This window comes from Schistocerca gregaria, chromosome 1, assembly GCF_023897955.1.
Source record: "Schistocerca gregaria isolate iqSchGreg1 chromosome 1, iqSchGreg1.2, whole genome shotgun sequence".
NCBI lineage: Eukaryota > Metazoa > Arthropoda > Insecta > Orthoptera > Acrididae > Schistocerca > Schistocerca gregaria.
Genome location: NC_064920.1, coordinates 537,238,050 through 537,260,882, shown reverse-complemented (window position 1 = coordinate 537,260,882; position 22,833 = coordinate 537,238,050). Strand labels below are relative to the sequence as shown.

General features: G+C 38.2%; 1 protein-coding gene across 1 annotated transcript in view; it reads right to left on the bottom strand.

Moving 5' to 3' along the window:
- Window positions 1-22,833, bottom strand: part of LOC126355471 (ras-related GTP-binding protein C) — a 91,746-nt gene that overhangs the window by 22,407 nt on the left and 46,506 nt on the right. Inside the window, exons 3-7 of the mRNA XM_050005789.1 lie at window positions 15,404-15,632; window positions 10,871-11,048; window positions 8,187-8,323; window positions 4,875-5,017; window positions 2,824-2,972 (exon numbers count right to left, since the gene is read on the bottom strand). Coding sequence (XP_049861746.1) covers window positions 2,824-2,972; window positions 4,875-5,017; window positions 8,187-8,323; window positions 10,871-11,048; window positions 15,404-15,632 — 836 coding nt within the window. The remainder of the gene's footprint in view (window positions 1-2,823; window positions 2,973-4,874; window positions 5,018-8,186; window positions 8,324-10,870; window positions 11,049-15,403; window positions 15,633-22,833) is intronic.

Genomic DNA, 22,833 nt, shown 5'->3' with positions numbered 1-22,833 from the left:
CCACAAAGTGAAACTACTAGTGATTGGAATATCAAAAAACCCTGAGGTTCAAGGAATCACAGCTAATGGCCTTCCTGTGCATTATTACAATCAAAAATACTGCCCTCTCGAAATATACCGAGGGTCTCACTAATGCCTTCACAAACCATAATTATTCTCCCAATAATGTGCAAAAACAGATCTCCCATGCCTTATCTTTCCAGTCTCCCATCACCGCACAAAGTCCCATCTTCCGGTCACAGAGGAGCATTTCCCTCATAACTCAGTACCACACAGGACTGGAGCAACTGAATTACATTCTCCGCCAGGGTTTTGACTACCTCTCATCGTGCCTAAAATGAGAAATGTCCAGCGCACTATCCTTCCCACCTGCCACAGTGGTATTTCATCATCCACTGAACCTACATAACACACTCGTCCATCCCTACACAACCCCTGCTCCCAACCACTTACCTCACGGCTCTTATCCACGTAATAGACCTAGATGTATGACTTGTCCCTTACATATTACCACCACCACCACCAGTACCTACTCCAGTCCAGTCACACACATCAACTCTCCCATCCAAGGCAGGGCTAACTCTGAAACCAGTCGTGATCTACAAGCTAAGCTGCAACCACTGGTCTGTCCGCATGAACGGCCACCCATAAACTGTGGACATGAAACAAGAGGACCATCCTGTTGCTGAGCAGGCTGCCAAACATGACGTCCTTCATTTCAATGACTGCTTCACAGCCTGTGCCATATGGATCCTTGCCACCAACACCAGCTTTTCTGAATTGCGGAGATGAGAACTTTTCTTGCAATAAATCTTACGTTCCTGTAACCCTCTTGGCCTCAATCTTCGTTAGTCATTGTCCTCTCCCATCCAGTCCCTTCTCTGTTCCCACTCCACACAGTCCTCATTCCACCATCACATCCAGTCTTTTTACTTCTCCTCTTTTCTGCTATCTCCCCCCCCCCCCCCCCTCTCCACCTCTCCCCTGCCCTCCGCCTAATCTCCCGATTGCCACACAGCTGCCCTACCATTTTTCCACCTTGTCCCTGCATTCTCCCCAACAGCACGTCACTGCCTGGTGTGTGTGTGTGTGTGTGTGTGTGTGTGTGTGTGTGTGTGTGTGTGTGTGTGGTCTGACTTTGATGAAGGCCTTACTGGCCAAATGCTATATTTTTGACAGTCTTTTAGTTGTGCCTACCTGCGACTCAGAAGCTTCGCTATATGGTGACTAGCAACTTTCGTTTTCACGGTGCTGTTAGCTGATGAGAATGATCTGGTGGCATTCTGAAAAAAATGGACTATTCTAGATGCCTGGCAGGAAGTCAAGCCATATACACTAGTTTGGTCATGATGACAATTTTTCCAGATGTAGAAGGCGATTTTCAACATTTCAGTGATCAAGATATAACCACTGCATAAATACTGTGTCTGGCAATGAGTTTAAATGGCTCTGAAGATGTTGATGAACATTTGAATGGGCAGCTGAAAACTGATGCAGGTGATTCTGGCTTTCAGTACATGAGTGATATCAAAATTGTGGCTGCTGCTTCACAATATAAAGAAGAAGACAGCGAATGTTATTATTATTATTATTATTATTATTATTATTATTATTATTGGTTTGTGGAGTGCTCAATGGCATGGTGGTCAGTGCCTGTAAAAATTCCCAATCTTTTCATGTTCTCATCTTGCCACATTCTTGAATGATGATGAAATGATTAGGACAACACAAACACCCAGTCCCCGGATGGAGAAAATCCCTGAACCAGCTGAGAATCAAACCCGGGACCCCACGATCCAGAGGCAGCAACGTTTAACGACTGCGAATGTGAAAGTGGAGATGAAGACAGTGACCTTGTCACTGTACTGCATCGTAATGTGTTGATATTCTCCTAGATTATATGGGCCAGAGGGGGTTTCAGTATGATGACAGTACTGCTGCAATGAAATTTCAAAGGGCTGTGCAAAAAAAGTCAGAACCTCTCAGAAGCAGACCAGCATGGCAAACTACTCTAAAAAATAAACAGGCCTACTGTACCTACCCACAGAACTTCAAATTTATTAGAAAAAAACACACATTTGAAAAGATCTCAATTATTTGACTTTTTAGATTATCCATGCACCATCTCCCAACATTACACCAATAATCAGGAGTACACATTTCATTTCACATGTGTGCACACCTATTTTTTCTTTCTTTTCTTTATAATATATCTTCTCATTTTCTCCCTTTTTTTATTACTTTCACTTTCCACCATTATCATCTAACATTCTTTCACTTTTTGCTTTTCTTTTGGTTGCATTTATAAATTTTATTCCTTCACTATCTATTTCTGATCCCAGCTCTTCTCTGTTTATTTCCAGGTGACAACAGTGCATTATTACCAACACTCTAGAATTTGAATATGGGCTGTTGGCTGACTTACTTACTTTCATTCTCAGCACCTTTGTTGGTCCAGTTGTTGGAATAACTTCATTTCCTCTTTCCCCACCTTTAATCTGTCGAACGAGTTAAAGACACAGGAATTTAACTGCATATGTGTGTACCTATTGTCATTTCTGTTATTTATGATGCATTTTAATTTATTGCCATTGGTTCACATTCTTATCTGGTATCCCTCTTTCCTGCTTCATCGCTGTTCACAGTTCAAACATAAAAAGCAGCAGTGCTAATGGAGCTTTTGTTATATGTTGTTTTCAATGAGGAAGATGCAAATATGCAGTGGGACTGCCTTCCAAGGAAACTAATTTTACATGTTATGCCAATCAAATTGTTGGCATTACACATAGATAATATTAGCAAATCAAACCCATTCATACTTACCTTGTCTATCAAAGTTGTCTTCTCTTAGTATACACACTAGAGCTAGGAACTTATTCACTTCTCTTAAGTACAAAATAGTACCATTATTAAGTTTAATTAAGCTTGAACTCTGAGAATCAAATGCTGCTGCATCTGTGTCATCTCTGAGGCTGCAAACAAAGTGACAGTGGTATAAAGGTACCATACTAAGTATACACAAAAATGTGATTTACTGTAATTGCTAATAAGTTAAAATATTATTTAGTCTCTTTTTTTTGTTAACTTCTTATGTGACAATTACACTAATAGACAAATTTTTCCCTATAAGCATTACTATCTTTCATTACTAATATGTTTCTCTGTTCATGATGAACTAATTATTTTTTGAATGAAAAACAATGGAGACAGATTCATGATAAATGTTCGCTCTGACAACCCTCCAAAAAATGCCCCATTGGTGATGAGGTCATCAGAGATGGCAGACAATACTGAATTAATGTTAAGGAAGTAATACAATTATGTTCTTTTCAAAGGAATCATCTTGGTATTTGGCCTAACTGAAACCACAGAAAACTTGTCTGGACGGTCAGACACGACTCTGAATCGGACAGGAATCAGAACCAACATGCTCTTCAAAGGCACTTCTAGTTCCTTAACCGCTCTTCCATCTTGTTTGGAGCCTATCTTCTTCATCGTCATATTAATCCCGTGTAGTACGGCATACACTGTATTCAAGATTTGGCAAATTTATTTTATTTAACTTTGCAGCCAGATGCCCTTCCTGTTGCTAAAGGTATTACCTAAAGGACGGAAGTCATGTGAACCTCCTGTTTGTGAACTGTGTAGACTGTTTTCAATGTGTCATCGTATTTTAACTGTTCGTGTATCATGTTTTCTGAGGTGGAAACTGGGGATGGAAACAGCCCAGCATTTGGCTCAACAAGCATGGGAAACTACCCAAAAACCATAGTCAGGTTGGACGGTGCACCAGCCACAGTCATTAATTTGCCACATGGATTCAATTCATCTTCATGCCTCACAAGCTAGCATGCTGATGTGACGTTACATGAGCAAGTCACGTTGTTTGGTGTCAATGATAACAGGGGAAAAAAATATTCACTTGACTTTTCCTTATTTAGCGATTTTTAAATATTTATAGTCATTCAAATTGTAAGGACATAACAGCACAGCATTTTATTGTGTGTTACCCTTTCGAAGATAGTAAGGAAGAATGAAGATTACAAACTCAACAGACACTACACAAGGTCAGAATGAATGAAGATGAGGCAGAAAAACAGATGTGTCCTTTCCAAAGTAACCATCCTGCATTTGTTAAAAAAAAAAAAAAAAAAAAAAAAAAAAAAAAAAAAAAAAAAAAAAAAAAAGAGAGAGAGAGAGAGAGAGAGAGAGAGAGAGAGAGAGAGAGAGAGAGAATCCCTTTCCTGCCACATCCAAGTCCAGTGCCTCAAAACATTATGCTATAAAGGCTCAATTTTTTTTGGAAACTACAGTGCTTTTCATCACTGTATCAATGAGATAAAGCTCCGAGTTCCATCACTGGCTGCTATTGGGGATTTCTTCAAATATCAATGGGATTTTCCTTTATGAAAATGGTCTGTTTGTGCAGAAAGTATTGTTTCACTTTTTTCTGTATCTCTGACATTAATTTGCTGTGGAACAGAACAAATATGTTACAGGCTTAAGCCTTACAACCTCTTTGGAGATCAAATTCTCCACTGTAGCTTCGAGAGTTGGTAGTTATGTGTGCATGAGGTATGCTTGCTTGGGTGAGAGAATGGTGTGTATTTCTCTTTTTCTGATGAAGGCTGTGGCCGAAAACTTACGTGCAAGTGTCTTAACTTTGCCAGTCTGCAACTTAATGTGTCATCTTTATGGTGAGTAGCAATTTATCTTTTCCTACATTGTTGATATTCCTGCCTGAAGTTTCCAATGTTTGGCTAACTTTCATGTATTAGTTCAGGTGTAACCTGCATATCTGTTATACTCAGAGTAGTTACAAATATTTACAGTGAGCGAAGGAAATATCATATTAACAGAATTGCAATACTTACCCATAAATGCAAGAGACATCTATAACAACATCAATCATATCACAGCAAAGTTCATAGCTCTGCATGTCAACTGGAGAAGAATCAGTTGCTATATATATCTTCGACACAACATCAAAAAGAAAGGCTTTTTCAATACCAGAATTCTGTAATATAAATGAGGAAGTAACTAACGAGACTTAATGGAAACAACAATATTATACAAGTTGATTCCACTAAAACATTTCTGACAAAAGTACTTATTAAAGATATGAAAAGAATAGATTGTTACTCACCACATACAGGAGGTGTCGAGTGGCAGACACCCACATTGGAAAAAAGGCTGGTAGATATTATTAGCTATCGCATTAAGGCCTACATCTCTCTCTCTCTCTCTCTCTCTCTCTCTCACACACACACACACACACACACACACACACACACACACACACACACACACACAGAGAGAGAGACAGACAGAGAGAGAGAGAGAGAGAGAGAGAGAGAGAGAGAGATTGATTTCTGGGTACTGACTGCATCTGAGGTGAGCAGCAATCTTTGCTGGGGTGGATTGTGGAGGTACAAATGAGGCATGTGTTGGGTAGGGGGCGGGATAGCAGGGTAGGGGTAATGGAAGTTAGTGGTGCCTGCGGGTAGTATGCAGGGACATGATGGGGACAGGTTCGGCAGCTGCTAGGTCCAGCACTGGGAGGCTGTACTGGGGAGGGCAGGGGAAGGGCAAAGATGAGGGGAGAGAAATAGAATAGGGAAAATGACCACCAACTTCTTTGTATTGTGCAAGTAGGGACTCCTCCAACAACATATCCTTTGTTTCCACAACCTTGCTAGTCCCTGCCCTCCACCTGCCTATCTCCTCCCTCGTTCACACTCCAGCACTAGAAATGTCTTATCCCATCGGTGCACTTGCTTGTCCTTTCCCCTTCTCTACTACTCCCTTTGCCCCCCTCCTCCTCCTCTAGCACAGGCTCCCAATGTTGCACTTAAGCAGTCACTGTCCTCTGCTCACCACATCCCTAAATACTCTCACAGGCAGCATGAGCATCTTCCCTCACTCCTACTCTGCCATCCTCCTCCTGCCATGCTGCTTCTGCATCCCCACTGCCCACCCCAGCAAAGATTGATTGCTACTCACCCTAGATGCAGTTATAGAAAGGCCTAAGCATCCAGAGATGACAGTGGCCATATGTGTGTATATGTGTGTGTGTGTGTGTGTGTGTGTGTGTGTGTGTGTGTGTGTGTGTGCGCGCGCGTGCGTGTTTGTGTGTGTGATGAAGGATTTCCTCAAAGAGCTAATAATACCTGGCAGTCATTTTTCACTGTGCCTGTCTGCCACTCAATGCCTCCTGTATATGGCAAGTAACAATCTATCCTCTTCATACTGTTGTTATTGCATTCTACATTTCCCATTGTTTGATTTTACATTATTTATTCATTTTTAAATGTCACATCAAAAGTAAGTTACAGTTCATGTGTTGTTTTATAGTCACATCTAGTTTGCAAATTACTTATCTTGCATAATACTAATAAATTATCCATAAATAATCATCAAAATGAACATTGCATTCATCAACTGTGAACAAATACCACTACCACTGCACTAATTACAGAAAAAAATTTCACCCAGTGTTATGGGTCACAAGATGATCTCAAACTTAATTTTACCTTTAACCAAAATTACGGTTGGGTGATGTAACTTGATGAATAATGCCTTAAACGTTAGATAGCCTTACTTTAAAGAACTGTAATGTGGTTGAAAGCTGAAAGAAGTGAGTAACTGGGAGTATATACTGTTTGTAACAGAATGAAGTAGGTAGCAAATACCTGCATGTTCCTCCATATGACAAAATACAGAAGTAAGAGTTGGAAAATACAGACACCTTGCTAAATAGAAAAATGACTCAGAACTCAGATCTGATGCACGTATAGCATAGCAGGACAAAGAGAATTTGTTCATTATATAGTGGTAGATAGCTTACCACGATCTTTTGCCCCCTAAATAATCACCACCTCTACATAACCCCACTCAATCTGAGCTATTTCCACTGTATCCTTTAGCACTATTGAAAAGTGCAGTTTGAGCCTCAACTGAAGCAAAAAAGTGATGTAAAGTTTAAGACACTGGTGCCAACACAGTTCAGTGCACCCTAACATCACTGTGAACATTAGTGTTAGTGGGTCCTATGTCAACAGTACAAGATCCTGACAGTATTGCAGGTATACACAGAAGCACATTAGGGCATTTTCACCTTGCTGGGATAGTGGAAAAAGCGGCAGATTGACAGACTTGAACCTGTTCGTAGACTGGATATTTTCACCTTGCTGGGATGGTGAAGAAAGAAGATTGATAGACTTGAGCCTGTTCAGAGACCGTATAATAAATTTCTTATACACTCTAGCTACAACATCTGCAGTCCAATCCCTGTTAGTACACAGACTCAACAATACCAAATTTAAGGCCTGAGAGTCTGACACGAAATTCAACTGGACACCATTGCAAAATTAAATATCTTGCCACTTCTCAAAGTCAATTAACTTCTGAGGTATAAATCTTCATTCTTAAATCAAAAGCTTTTCAAATTTAAAAACAGTAGCTCTGAAGACAAACTGACAGGCTGAGCAAAGAAAAAAAAAACTAAGTGCTGGACAAAAAGGAAACTTGCACTAAACTGTGAATTGAGAAGAGAAGAGGCATAAAAAGTAGCCTAAATGATGAGCAGGTAAATGGAAAATGTCAAATTAGTTATTGGAGAAACAATTTTCAACTTCAGGTCACTTGACAAACAACATTTGTGAACTCTCAGCTATCTTTCCCTTCAGGATGCATGATTCTGTAAAAGTGGACTGGTGTCATTGTGAATAGGGAAGATTTTAAAGTAAATGAGTTTTTATTTAGTAAGAGCTGTAAGAAATTTGACATACATAGAGGTATCACAGGTATTACAAATATGTAATAAAAGTTAGTGAATGGCAGAAGCTGGTTCTGGCAATTATATGAAAGTACTGGGGAGAAGAAGGGAATGGGGAAGACTTCGTAACCTCATTTGGTGCTTTGTTAAGATTCTCAGGAATTTTCCAAATGTTTTCACCCACTGTGACTAAGTACCAGTGATATATATATATATATATATATATATATATATATATATATATTGCACTGAAGCACTAAACAGTGTGAGTGATCAAAATAGAGAAACACAATCTAATCCTGATTTACAATCCTCCTGTCAAATTTGACTTTTTTTTGTCTTTCTTCTGCTAACAAGAAGCAGAAGCAGTTATTGAGTTAAACGACAGACAATATTTCACACTACTTACCGAAATCAATATATTCAACAGATTTTCCAATGTTGGTAATTGTGGAATCAGCTTTTGTACAACTTTACTGAATGCTTCAAATATACTGTGATCATAAATAGAAGTCAGATGAAAACTCAAGTGAATCTGATCAAATCCTAGAATACACAAAGGAACATAATTAGCAGTTTATTTTGCTTAATTTAGTAACATATTTATTGCAATGATAAAAATGAATGACATAATATTAATTTACTTAAGAAAAACAACAACAACAACTTATTGGTGTCACTGTATTCATATAATTAATCTGTGCTTTCATGCAGGATAGATTCATCGTATTGTAAGCATAATCTCTTCCTTTTAGACGTCCCAAAATTAAAATGATGATGATGATGATGATAATAACTGTACATCAAACTGAATTCCAATGATGGCAGTGTGTGGGTGGTTGGCTGGGGGAGAGGATCAAACAGCGAGGTCATTGGTCCCATCACCTCAGGTGACAGAAATCAAGGGAGGAACAACACAAACAGCATAGTCCAGTCTCGGGGAAGGGAAAATGGACAAACAAAGAAGCAAAAGGAACGTAATGGTGGCAGCAGCAGGAAGAGTTAAGAATTTGGATGGGTCGGGTGGGGGTGGGGATGGGGGTGGGGATGGGGATGGGAAGCGGTGGGTACTGGTGCCCCAGAAATGCTACACACATTGGGGCACCAGCACCTCTTCCCGATCCCCACAACATACCATGATCATGACACAATGGGGAAAACACCTGAGCAAGAAGACACAAGAAAGGGGAAAACAAAATGGCACAAAAGACCACACAAAATGCAGGGAAAGGGTGGGAAGAACCTGGAAAGTGTGGAGGCAAGAGCACGGTCCCATAACCAACGCCAACACTAACCGAGGGACCTCAATTCTAGAGAGAAATTCAGCTATTTAAACCTGACTTTTGTAAGTGAGGGGGAAGGGAGGGGATGAGGACAAACATAACCATGTGAGGGACATCCATCAACATCCAGGACAAGGAAGGCGGAAGGGCATATTTAGTGCAGAGGGCCAAATGGCGAAAGCAGTTTCGGAAAATATTGATCATTGTAAGGGGGTCTGCAAATACAAGGGAGTAGGGGGGGGGGGGGGGGGGGGGAGTGGCTCATTGCTGAGTAAAAAACGATGGGCTAGGGTGGGGGTGGGGGTGGGGAAGGCTCACTGCAGAGTAAAAAACGATGGGCCATCTAGCAGTATGGTCGATACGATGATGGCAGAGGATGCTATGTACAATTGCTGGTGGTTGGGTTTAAGCTAGTGAGCTGCAGCATGCCAGCCAGTGACACTAACCAATATCCACGCAGCATGCACCCCAGCTCATGGCAATCTATCACAAGGGAGTCTCTAGAATGTTGAACTACACTGCTGCTATTGAGAAATGACCTGTAAATGAATTAATATCCACAGTCACAGAAGAAAACTGCTGAAAAATGAAATCTGAAAGTCAGTGTTTAGGGAACTCCATGTCAATGGGCATTAAATCCTAATAACTTGCCTTGCATTTTTTTGAAATCTGTACTTATTTCATATCCATTATTCCTAAATCGGATCCAGCATGTTATAATGATATTTAGAATGCCCCATTCCACATATGGTTTTCAATTACAGATACTAACTGGAGAGAGTGTATATAATTTTTTCGTGCAAAAATATGAGTTATGTTGTAAATAATATCAGTTATGTTGCAAATAAACAAAAAACAATTTGCAATTTCCTTATCATAAAACAAAGGTGTATGCCTGGTAGTCTGCAAAATTATTGCAATATTGTCAAATAAACACATGGTAGGAGACTGTGGCTGTTACATGAAATAAACTGTTCTAGTGTACAGCAACGGGCCTCAAGTTGGTGTCACCTTACTGTATTCAAAAAGTACAATTAGCGATTTAAAATTTATACAAATCATCATCAAATGGCTTTTAAGCCTTTGCCAGAACAAATGATAAACTGGTTTACTGGTGAGTTGCCCTACAATAAACAATAATACACAGTCACAAACATGTAACACAGATGGGTGCACTATGGATGTGTTAGAATGTAACTGATATGAAATGTCCACCTGGCACATTTGGTTCTAAAGACATTCACATTTTCATTGTAACACACGTTGCTTTTCATTATAAAATACAGATGAACACTTTACATAAGTTACATTCTAACACAAATTTGTAGTGCAACCATCTACATGACAGTTTTGTAACTGTGAATATTTGTTTATTCTAGGGCAACCAATCAGTAAACCATTGTATAATTTGTTTTGATGAGAGCACAAAAGTCATCAGATGATGAACCTTGTAAATTCAAAACCAGAAGGATACTTTTTTAAAATAAAGTAATCTGAATCCAATTTGTGGCTGGTTGCTGTACTCCATCAACAATTTATGAAAACTTATACTTTTTACTAGCGAATGGTAGATACTGTTCATCATCTCCCCCTGTAAATATAAACACCATAAACCTTACACTAGAACCAAAGACAAACACTGCAGGTAATATAACTAGTGTACACATTCCATATTTTACCATCCAACTTGTACTAAAAAGCAACTACCTGTAGTGAGTTTTGTAGTGAACAGTATATTGCAGAATATAGCTTAAGAAACAGATAGTTTCACATTATATTTATGAGCTTTTTCGTTCAGCATACTACTAACCTGAATCTGCAAGATCATCGTTAGCTCTCTGATGAATATCTCTCTGTGTTTCCATCTTATAATCATCTGATAATCCATCTACTTTATGAATGAAAACCTCAAATTTAATGCTTTGATTAACTTTGAAGGCTTTTGTAACAGTAAGATTTAATTTCATCAGTGCTTCCATGTAATCATCCTGGAAATGTGACAGAGAGGATCACAAAAAATACACTTTGAAATTAAAAGTTACAATATTCAAACCTATTGTAAAAATTGAAGTGCTAATGAAACACAAAGAAGAATCACAAGTAAGTGTCTGACTTAAGTGAAGCATGAACACAGACTTTGGTTAGATTAGATTAGATTTACTTTCATTCCAATTGATCCATAGTGAGGAGGTCCTCCAGGATGTAGAACATGTCAGAAAAACAACAATACATGACAAATATTTACAACTAAAACAAATAAGCTAATGTACCATTCCACAGGTCCCAAGTGGAATTATTGTCATTTTTAATGAACACTATATGAAAGAGTCATTTTATAAATACTAATGCACTGAATTTAAAATAAAGTTTTTTTAATTTATTTATGTAATACAACTACTATAATACAATGCACACATTACTGCACAGAAATGGTGCAGAAATTAAATTGTACTCTCTCTCTCTCTCTCTCTCTCTCTCTCTCTCTCACACACACACACACACACACACACACACACACACTTACAATGAACACATTACTGCACTGAAATTGTGCAGAAGTTATATAGTTGGTTTTACTGAGAAATTCATCAATGGAGTAGAAGGAGTTGGCCATCAATAAATCCCTTTAGGCTTCTCTTAAACTGAATTTCATTGGTTGTTAAGCTTTTTATGGCTGCTGGAAAGTTATTGAAAATGTGTGTTCCTGAATAATGCACACCTTTTTGCACAACCTAAGTGACTTTAAATCCTTGTGAAGATTTTTATTATTTCTAGTATTGATTCCATGAACTGAGCTGCTGGTTTGAAAAAGTGATATATTTTTAATGACAAATTTTATTAAGGAATAAATATATTGGGAAGCAGTAGTTAGTATCCCTAGTTCCCTAAACAGGCTTCTGCAGGATGTTCTTGAGTTCACACCACATATAACTCTTACTGCACATTTTTGTGCCCAGAAAACTTTAGCTTGGCTTGATGAATTACCCCAAAAATAATTCCATATGACATTATGGAATGAAAGTAAGCGTAGTATGCCAGCTTTTCATTTTTATATCCCCTATGTCTGACAGAATTGGAATTGCAAATAGAGATTTGTTAAGATGCTTCAGCAGTTCTGTGGTGCGCTCCTCCCAGTTGAATTTATTATCAAGCTGTAATCCCAAGAATTGGACACTGTCCACTCCTATCTGCTTGTCATAGTATGTTAGGCATGTACTCGTGGGACACCCCTTACAAGTTCTGAACCGCATGTAGTGTGTTTTTTTTTCAAAGTTTAGTGACAAAGAATTGGCTAGGAACCAGTGGTTAATGTCCACAAATATTTCATTAGCTGATCTTTCTAAGACTACACTTGATTTGCTATTTATTGCAATGTTTGTATCATTGGCAAACAAAACAAACTTGGCATGTGATAATGTTACTGATGAAAGGTCATTGATACACACAAGAAAAGATGACGGCCCCAAAATGGAACCTTGTGGGACCACACATGTAATTAGTTCCCAGTTGGATGATGCTTGATAGTTTAATACATGTCTCTTCCCTAATAAACGCTCATTGTTTCCTGCCAGAGATATAAGATTTGAACCATTTCGCAGCATTTCCTGTTACACTATAATATTCTAATTTATTTAAAAGGATATTGTGATTTACACAGTCAAATGCATTTGACAGATCACAAAATATACCAGTTGCCTGCAATTTTTTGTCTAATGAATTAAGCACATTTTCATTGTAAGTGTAGATAGCCTTCTCAATATCAGAAAACTAATATGTGACTTTGACAGTATATTATTTGAGATAAGATGGTTAGATAGCCGATTGTATATTACTTTTTCTAGAATTTTTGAGAATGCTGGCAACAATGAAATTGGATGGAAATTTGATGCTGTTTCTTTATCTACCTTCTTAAACAGTGGTTTAACTTCAGCATATTTCAACCACTCAGGAAATATTCCACTGATAAACGACTGGTTACACAGATAGTTTAATATGTTACTTAACCCAAAATCACATTCTTTAATTAACTTTGTTGATATTTCATCATACCTGCTAGATGTTTTTGATTTTAAAGTTTTTATGATGGACATTATTTCTGCTGGGGTAGTGAGGGTCAAATTCATATTATGGAAGTTACTTGAAATGTCTAGTCTGAGGAATTCCATAGGAGCACATACTGAACCTGACAACCCTATCTTTTCAGTAACAGTTATGAAATGTTAGTTCTGCAACACTATACACATCTGTACCAAAGTATCATTTACTCTTAATGCTATTTGTTCCTCTTCATGTCTGGTTCTACCAGTCTCCTCCTTCACTATATCCCATATTGTCTTTTATTTTCCTATCTGATATGACTATCTTTTCCTTGTAGTGTATTTGCTGTGATGTTCGTATTACAGTCTTCAACATTTTGCAGTATTTCTTGTAATGTGCCATAGCATCAACGTCATCAGAACTATTTCGGATTGACAGATAGTTGTATTTTTGTTTTACGAGATACCCCTATTCCTTGAGTAATCCATGGCTTCTTTGTAAACTTTGCTCTAACTTTGGTTAGTTTTGGGAGAAGACAGTGTTCAAATAAGATAAGCACTTTATTGGCAAAAGTGTTATATTTTTCATTCATGCCATGAGCACTGTAAATGTCAGTCCAGCGAATGTCTCCGAGGAGTGTCCTAAAATAATCAATTTTTGGCTTATTGATTACCCTCTTGAACTCAGATTTAACAGATTTTATATCCTGTTCAGTATTAACATTTAACAGAAGGAACTGCATGTCATGGTCTGAGAGACCATTGACTATTGGTTTTGTAGTATAATTGTGTTCATTGGACTTTTCTATAAAGATATTGTCAATGGCTGTTTGTGAGCAATTGGCTACCCTAGTGGGGAACTTTACAGTGGGAATTAAGTTCAGTGATAGTGTTACTAACTCAAATGAGTTCTTATTGGGAGAGTCTTTAAGGAAATCTACATTGAAATCACCAGCAGCCACTATTTCTTTGTTTTTGGTTGTTAAATGGGCCAGTACAGCTTCAAGGTGGTTTATGAACAGATTAAAGTTACTTGCAGGTGCTCAATATAAACTTAATATTATGTAGGATTTTTTTGAGGAATTCTACTTCTGCTGCACATGCTTCCATATGAATGTCTATGTTCTTAAATTTATGACAATTCTTGATGAATGTGGCAACTCCTCCTTTCTCTATTTCTGATCTACAAAAGTGAGATGCTAAGCTAAACCCTGTAACACTTAAAAGTTATAGACCAGTGGTCACATGATGTTCAGAGAGGAAGATTATGTCAGCTGCGTTTGAAGACTAAGTCATCTATGCAGATAGTTAATTCACTAATTTTATTTCTCAGTCCTCTAACATTTTGATGCAATACACAAAGCTGACATTTCACATTGATTGAGTTAAAATATCTGCTGACTGTTGAAAATTCTTAACCAACAGCTGTTTATGCTGATGTAATAAGCTAGAATTATGTTTTTTGGTTTCCTTCTCAAACTGAAGGTTTGTCTCAGTTCTTAACCTATCTTAAAATTTGGTGTCTTTCTGTCCTCCCTACCCTAAACCACCCTACCTATCCACCCCGAATCCACATATTAATTAAAATATTGATATACCTGAGAATGGAAACAATTATTAATACCAAAGATCTACCAAATACAATTTTAGAAAAAAATATTTAACATAATTAAGATAGTTCAGCCAAATTTATATACTGGAACCCCCTGAAATCTTGGTTTTCGGTGACAGACTGAACCGTAGCACAGACTGAGGTCTAGGTCAGGTTGGAAGATGACAATTTGCTTGTGAACTTGTGAAGCCAATGAATGTTAAAGCAGAAAATTTGGGTGTGGTAGGGAAATTGACTGGTAACGAAGCATACTGTTTAGGTCTGTGCCACATTGAAAAAATACATGGGGGAGGGGGGTTACCATTGTAACTGTTACTGATGGTTCTTTTAATTAGAACGTAATAAGAAATAATTATTTGCATCAAGTCATATAGATCTTCACAGAGCTGTAAGGCAGGTTACCGATTGATGGTTTGTAGTAGTAGTAGTGGTGGTGGTGGTGGTGGTGGTGGGGGGGGAGACAGAGTTGGTGGTTCCAGGAAGCCACACTGAACAAAGCTGTATACGTGCCTGCAAACCAGACAACGCAGTGAGCACATGGAGTTTCAAAAATAATTACAGGCTGTTATCACTTGACTAACTGAAGTGTCAATCATAAAGATATTTCAATCTAAGTTAGAATGAAATACACTATTAATGTGACATTCTGCATTTTCTCTTAAATTTACTAAGCAATTACAAATAATGACATTACCTGTGCATCTATAACAAAAACCAGAGCTCCACACCCTCCAAATATCATATCAGAATCAAATGACTGGTCAAAGAAATCAATCTGACCAGGAAAGTCCCATATTTGGAACTGCACAAAACTTGAGTTTGAAATGTCATCTTTAATGATCTTGTTTGTACTCTCCAGAAATAGTGTCTCGTTGGGTGACATTTTGTGGAAGACCACCTTTTGTATTGAAGATTTACCACTCCTACAACAAAATAGAATAACATGTAAATCAAGTTCTCCAAGTAACTAATTACTTATGTTAGTTTTTAAATTTTTTTTTTTTTCAGGAGCATTATGCTAAACCTACTTGGTCACAGAACAAAACATGTTCAGAACTTCTACACTACATATTTCTGAAACAAATGTACAAAGCAATAATAACTAAGAATGTAGCCATAACAATGCAACTGCAGATGAAAATTGCACATTATTGGTGCATAGCTTTGTTGATAGTGCTAGAAAATATGACATTAAAATGTGAATAGCCATGTCCAAAAATGGAGTCAACAAGAAGAAAATAGGTATTAGACAGTCACTGACAACCACTGTGGGTCAAACTAATTATATTTTTGAATAAAATACACAAATAAACATAGCAAATACAAAGTTTAAGCTTGTTTGAGGTTTTCACATTATTACATGCACATACAAAAAGGATATCCACATATATTAACACCAGAATTTACATAAGATGTAATAGGTCATTCAAAAAGAAAGAACAATTTCAGTTGTTTATTACAAACAAACAATAAAAGATGAAACACAGTGCATAAGTCGCTGGATAGAGGAATGTTCAGAGTTTTCACAAAATTGCACAGTTGTTTGTAGCAACCAGACGACTACATTATAAGAGGAATCATTTCGTGTGTTGGAATATGCATGAAGTAAATTCATTATTCAAACGTAATGTGCATTCTGATGTGATTCAGCAAGAAGCCGCCTCTGCGCAAACAGATTTGTGACTGGCATATGAAATTCTTGGAAGTTGGTTGCATATGCAAACGAAAGAGCACTAGTTGCCTACACATGTCTGATGAAAATGTCAGGTGTTTCTGAGATGTGTTCACATGGAGCCCTCAGAAGACCACAAGATGGGCAGGCCAGGAACTTAAACTTCCCAAAACAATGCTGTGGCGTGTTCTGAAATGACGCCTGCCTGTCAAGCCTTACAAGTTTTAGTTACTACAGGAATTGCATCCTGGTAACCATAACAGAAAGTACGAATTTTGCAATTCAACTCTCTAGGAAATGGCGGAGGTCAATTTTTCTCAATGACTCAACTTTTTGCACAAATTAATGTTTCATCTATCGGGTAAAGTAAACTGCCATAATTTAAGAATTTGAGGATCACAAAATCTTCGTGTCGTCATCAAATATAAGAGACTCATAGAAACTGAATGTGTTTTGTATGATTTCTGTCCACAAAGTTTATGAACCTATCTTTTTTTTGAGGACTCTGTGACAGGAATGTCATACCTGGATATGCTGCAAAATTGGTAGTTACCTCAACTTCACAAGATTCCAATGATTTCATTTCTATGCATGATGGTGCCCTGCCACACTTTCACCTTGCGGTGTGGTGTTATCTTAACAACACCGTCCCATAATGGATTGGAAGGGGTGGACAACAGGATGATATGGGTATGGCAAATCAAAGACTGTGTTTCATTGGCAGAACACTTAGAAAATGCAACAGATGTACTAAAGAGACTGCCTACACTACGTTCGGCTGTCCTCTTTTTGAGTACTGCTGCGTGGTCCGAGATCCTTACCAGATAAGATAAACGGAGTACAGGAAGTTCAAAGAAGAGCAGCATGTTTTGTATTATTGCAAAATAGGGAAGACAGTGTCGCTGACGTGATACAGGATTTGGAGTGGACATCATTAAAACAAAGGCGTTTTTTGTTGCAGTAGAATCTTCTCACACCCCTATCTGTTACAGTCAAAGCATTAAAGATGGGAACAGACAGACTCTCACGGAGGAAGCATAAGAATCTGTTCAGTTATTCTTTTGCCATCGGGTAGTATCAAGGATAAGGAATCCTTATGTCCTGCCACCATCAGCATTCTACTCCTTAAAAATTAAAACAAGGTGTGGATGAAAAAGGCTGCCCACACCTCTAAGCAATTAAAACAGAGAAAATGGGTATGAAGAAGATGGACAGCAAAAGGAGGTAGGGTAGAGGGGGCTTCACTGGCCCAGAGTCCATTGGAGGTGACCCATCCCAAAAGCTGTTTAAAATATACTTGAGAATAAACACCATCTTCTCTGTGGAAACAAAGAACCCGTTAAAGAGTCTATACATCAGTCAAAATTAGAGACAAAAAATCCGAAAGACCATGCTTGGCATAAAGCATCTTGAGAAGGTAGCATCCCACCAAGATGTGAGCACTCCGCAACCGCAACACTGGGGTAGCTCATTACTCTCCAAGAAAAAAAACCACTTCCACAGAGAAAGCTAAAATCAGTTCAACTGTCTGTAAGACATCCACCAATGCTATAGGCAAAGACCATACACAACATGGCAAACCAGGAGGGGGCATTCCATCACGATATGAGCTGCTGTCTGTAAGGCTATGCAACCACAATGTGATGGTGGCTTGTTACATAAAATAAAACTATGGGTTAATATGGTATGACTGATGCAGAGGCAATATAGGACGATGGATTTTTTCCATGAGGAATTGAAGGAGAAATACCATGAAGCAGCAGTCTCCTGGATAGTGTGAATTTTGTTAGAGGGAGGAGTAGCCCATCAGATAATGTTCCACCTCTGAGTGTGGATACACCTTACGTGCACTCACAAAATCCACAGCTGGGATCATCAGAGCAAATGGTGGGCAAGTAATTGCTTCTCTAGCCTAATGGATGGCCGTTCATTCCCTGGGTTACCCCTATGATTTGGGGCCCAGAGGAAGATAACTGAGCAAGTAGTACAACTAATGTCAGAGAGAAGCTCGTATACAGCAAATATCATACGGTAACAAGAGTGACATAAACAGCCTAGAGACATCTCTCACTATGCCACTACAAATTAAAACACATTTGGAGGAGGTCTGTTTAATAAAAGATAGGGTTCTGTTAATGACTATCAGCTCCAAAAAAAAAAAAAAAAAAAAAAAAAAAAAAAAAAAAAAAAAAAAAAAAAAAAAAAAAAAAAAACCCACTTCACTTTCCTCATAACGAATGTTGTTTCTGAGTAGAGGAAGGGGTGGGGTCTGGGAGGGAGATTTAAAAGCATATCCCATACTATCCATGGTTTCATAACTGTCACTGTAAACTTTTGTAGCACAATTTCTCCTGAAGAACTGAGATCAACAGATGATGAAAGGTCATGGGGATGACAAATTTTATGACCTTGAAACAGATTAGTCATAATTCTTGGTTTGGGTACTAAACAACAGTTGTTGTGGTCATCAGTTCAAAGGATGGTTTTATGCAGCTCTCCACACTAATCTATTTTGTGCAATAGCCTCTTCATCTCTGCATAACTACTACAACCCATATCCATTTACACTTGCTCACTGCATTCAAACCTTCACGACTCCTTACAATTTTTACACCCCATACTACCTCCTGTTATCAAATTGAAAATTACTCAATGCCTCAGAATGTGTCATATCAATTGATCCTTTCTTTTAGTCAAGTGTTCACCGCTTGTGGTCTCGTGGTAGTGTTCTCGCTTCCCGAGCATGGGGTCCTGGGTTCAATTCCCGGCAGGGTCAGGGATTTTCACCTGCACCGATATGACTGGGTGATATGTCATCATCATCATCATCATCATTCCTCCCCATTACGGTCGGAGGACGGCAATGTGCAAGTCTGCCGCATTGTTCTCCTATGCTTTGCCAAGCAGCATGGGACTTCATTACCATTACCATTACCATTACCATTTCGTCAAGTTGTGCCATAAATTTATTTTTTCCCCAGTTTGATTCAATGTCTCCTCATTTATAATTCTACTTACCAATCTACTCTTCAACATTATTCTCTAACAACATATTTAAAAAGCTTCTATTCGCTTCTTGTCTGGACCACATTTCACTTGCACACAAGGCTACATCCCGACATATGCCATCAGAAGAAATTTCCTAACCATTACATTGATCAGATGTTAACAAATTCCTCTTTCAGAGATGCTTTTCTTGTTACTGTAAGTCTGCATTTTGTACCTCCCTTCTTGAGCCATAGCAAAACTCTTACTACTTATAATATATAATTTCCTAATCTAATTACCTCAGCATTGCTTGATTTAATTCAACTACATTTCATTTCCTTGTTTTACTTTTGCTGATGTATACCTTTTAATCTATTTCCATTCTTTTCATTTCCTTTAAGTCTTATAACTGCACATTGCTGTCTGTAAAAGTTGTAGATAACCTGTTACTTCCTTTATTTTATCCCTGCAAATATTAAAATTTCAAAGAGTGTAATCAAGTCAACAGCGTCAAATGCTTTATCTAAAGCTACAAATGCTATAAACGTCACTTTGCCTTTCTTTGACCTATATTCTAAAATAGATCATACTGTCAGTATCACTTCGCATGTTCTGGAACCCAATCTGATATTCCACAATTCTGATTTCTACTAATTTTCTCAATTTTTGGGAAATAATTTGTATCAATTATGCAGTCACGACTTGTTAATCTGACAGTTTTCTAATATTCACACTTGTCAGCACATCTTTTTTAGTATCTGAATTATGACTTCCACCTTGAATTCTTGAGGGTAATTTGTTTGTTTCTTATGTCTTGGACACTAAGTGGAATAATTTTACCATGGCTGGCTTTCGTCTCAATACTTTTGAGTTAATGTCGTCTACTCCAGGGGCCTTGAATCCACTTAGGTCTTTCAGGGTTGTCAAATCATCTTGCAGTTTCGTATCTCCCAACTCATCTTCATCTACTTCCTCTTACCCTTCTATAAAGTGGTCGACAAGTTTGTTATATATATATGAAACAAACTTGTCGACCACTTTATAGAAGGGTATATATATATATATATATATATATATATATATATATATATATATATATTAAAAATAAAGATTCCAAGACTTACCAAGCGGGAAAGTGCCGGCAGACAGGCACATGAACAAAACACACAAACACACACACAAAATTACGAGCTTTCGCAACTGGCAGTTGCTTCGTCAGGAAGGAAGGAAGGAGAGGGAAAAATGAAAGGGTGTGGGTTTTAAGGGAGAGGGTAAGGAGTCATTCCAATCCCGGGAGCGGAAAGACTTCCCTTAGGGGAAAAAAAAGGACAGGTGTACACTCGCACACACACACACATATCCATCCGCACATACACAGACACAAGCAGACATATTTACAGGCAAAGAGTTAAGGGCAGTTTAGTGACAAAGAATTGGCTAGGAACCAGTGGTTAATGTCCACAAATAGACATTCCTACTTAGCCATTTTGCTCTATCTCATTCATCTCTGCCCTTAACTCTTTGCCTGTAAATATGTCTGCTTGTGTCTGTGTATGTGCGGATGGATATGTGTGTGTGTGTGTGCGCGAGTGTACACCTGTCCTTTTTTTTCCCCTAAGGGAAGTCTTTCCGCTCCCGGGATTGGAATGACTCCTTACCCTCTCCCTTAAAACCCACACCCTTTCATTTTTCCCTCTCCTTCCTTCCTTCCTGACGAAGCAACTGCCAGTTGCGAAAGCTCGTAATTTTGTGTGTGTGTTTGTGTGTTTTGTTCATGTGCCTGTCTGCCGGCGCTTTCCCGCTTGGTAAGTCTTGGAATCTTTATTTTTAATATATATATATATATATATATATATTCCATTTTTTACTTCTTTGCTTAGTTCTGGCTTGCCGCCTGAGCTCTTGATATTCATACAGCTACTTCTCTTTTCTCCAAAGTTTCTCTAATTTTGCTACAGTCAGCATCAATATTTCCCATAGTTATGCGTGCTTCTACAGCCTTGCATTTGTACCCTAGACATTCCTACTTAGCCATTTTGCTCTATCTCATTTTTTTTAGAAATCTTTATTCCCTTTCTTCTGTTTCGTTTTACTTACTTCTATTTTTTTAATTTTAACAATTAAATTCAATATTTGTTGTAGTGTCCACAGATTTCTACTAGGTCTTGTCTTTTTCCTATTTGATCCTCTGTTGCCTTCCCTAAATCACCTATCAAAGCTAGCCATTCGTCTTCTGTTGTGTTCTATTTCCTAGTTTCAGTCCAACACCTCCTAATGCTTTCTCTAAAACTCTAAACAATTTCTAGTTCCTTCAACTTCTTCAGATCCATGTCCTACCTTTTGTAATTTCTTCACTTTTAATCTACATTTCACAAACAATAAATTACAGTTAAAGTCCACATCTGCTCCTGGAAATGTCTTTTAGTTTAAAACCCTTTCTTGGCTATGATAATGTGTTCATTACACAGTTCCTAGTAACTTACTAATACTCCTGTTTTCTCATTCATTGTTAGGCTTATTCCTGCATTCTCTCTATTTGATTTTGTATTTATAACCCTGTACTCACCTGACCAGCAGTCCTGTTCCTATTGCCACCATTCTAAACTAATTCCCACTATACGTAACTTTGACCTATACCTCTACCTCTCTAGATTATCTAATCTACATACCTGATCAAACATAGTACTCTAAGATGTAGCACGCCAGAATTGATTTTCCTGATAACTACACTCTTCACCTGGAGATCTGAATGGAGAACTATTTTACTTCCAGAATATTTCATCCAAGGTGATGTGATCATCATTAAGGCATAGGGTTGAGCTGCATGACCTTGAGAAAAAAGAATAACAGCTGTGGTTTCCTCTTGCTTTTAGCAGTTTGCTGTACCTTGCTGCACCAGCACAGGGCACATTAGCTAATGTAACAAGACCAGATCAGTCAATCCTCCACACTGTAGCCCCTGTAACTATTGAGAAGGTTGCTACACTTCTTCAGGAACAGTGGGTTAGTCTGGCCTCTTCTTAGATACCCTCCTGTTGTGGTGGCACCTACAGTACAGCTATCGATATTGTAAAGGCATAAAAGCTACCCCACCTTGGCAAGGTCCATGGGCCATGAAGGATGGACTAACAAGTTACTGCATGGCTATATGGGCAACACATTCTTTAAAGGTTTGAGGGGGGGGGGGGGGGGGGGGGGAGGGGTCCATGTCTCAGCAGAGGCATATTTCAACTGATAATGCCACCTGGGATATAAAATATAGACTGGCGATGGCTGGGATAGCATTTTTCAAGTAGAGAGATTTGTTAACATCAAGTATAGAAATGCCAGATAGTCTTTTCTGAAAGTATTTGTATGAAATGTAGCCATGTATGTAAGTAAAACATGGATAATGAACAGTTTAGACAAGAAGAGAATATAAGCTTTTGAAATGTGGTGCTGCTGAACATTATGTGGGTAGATCA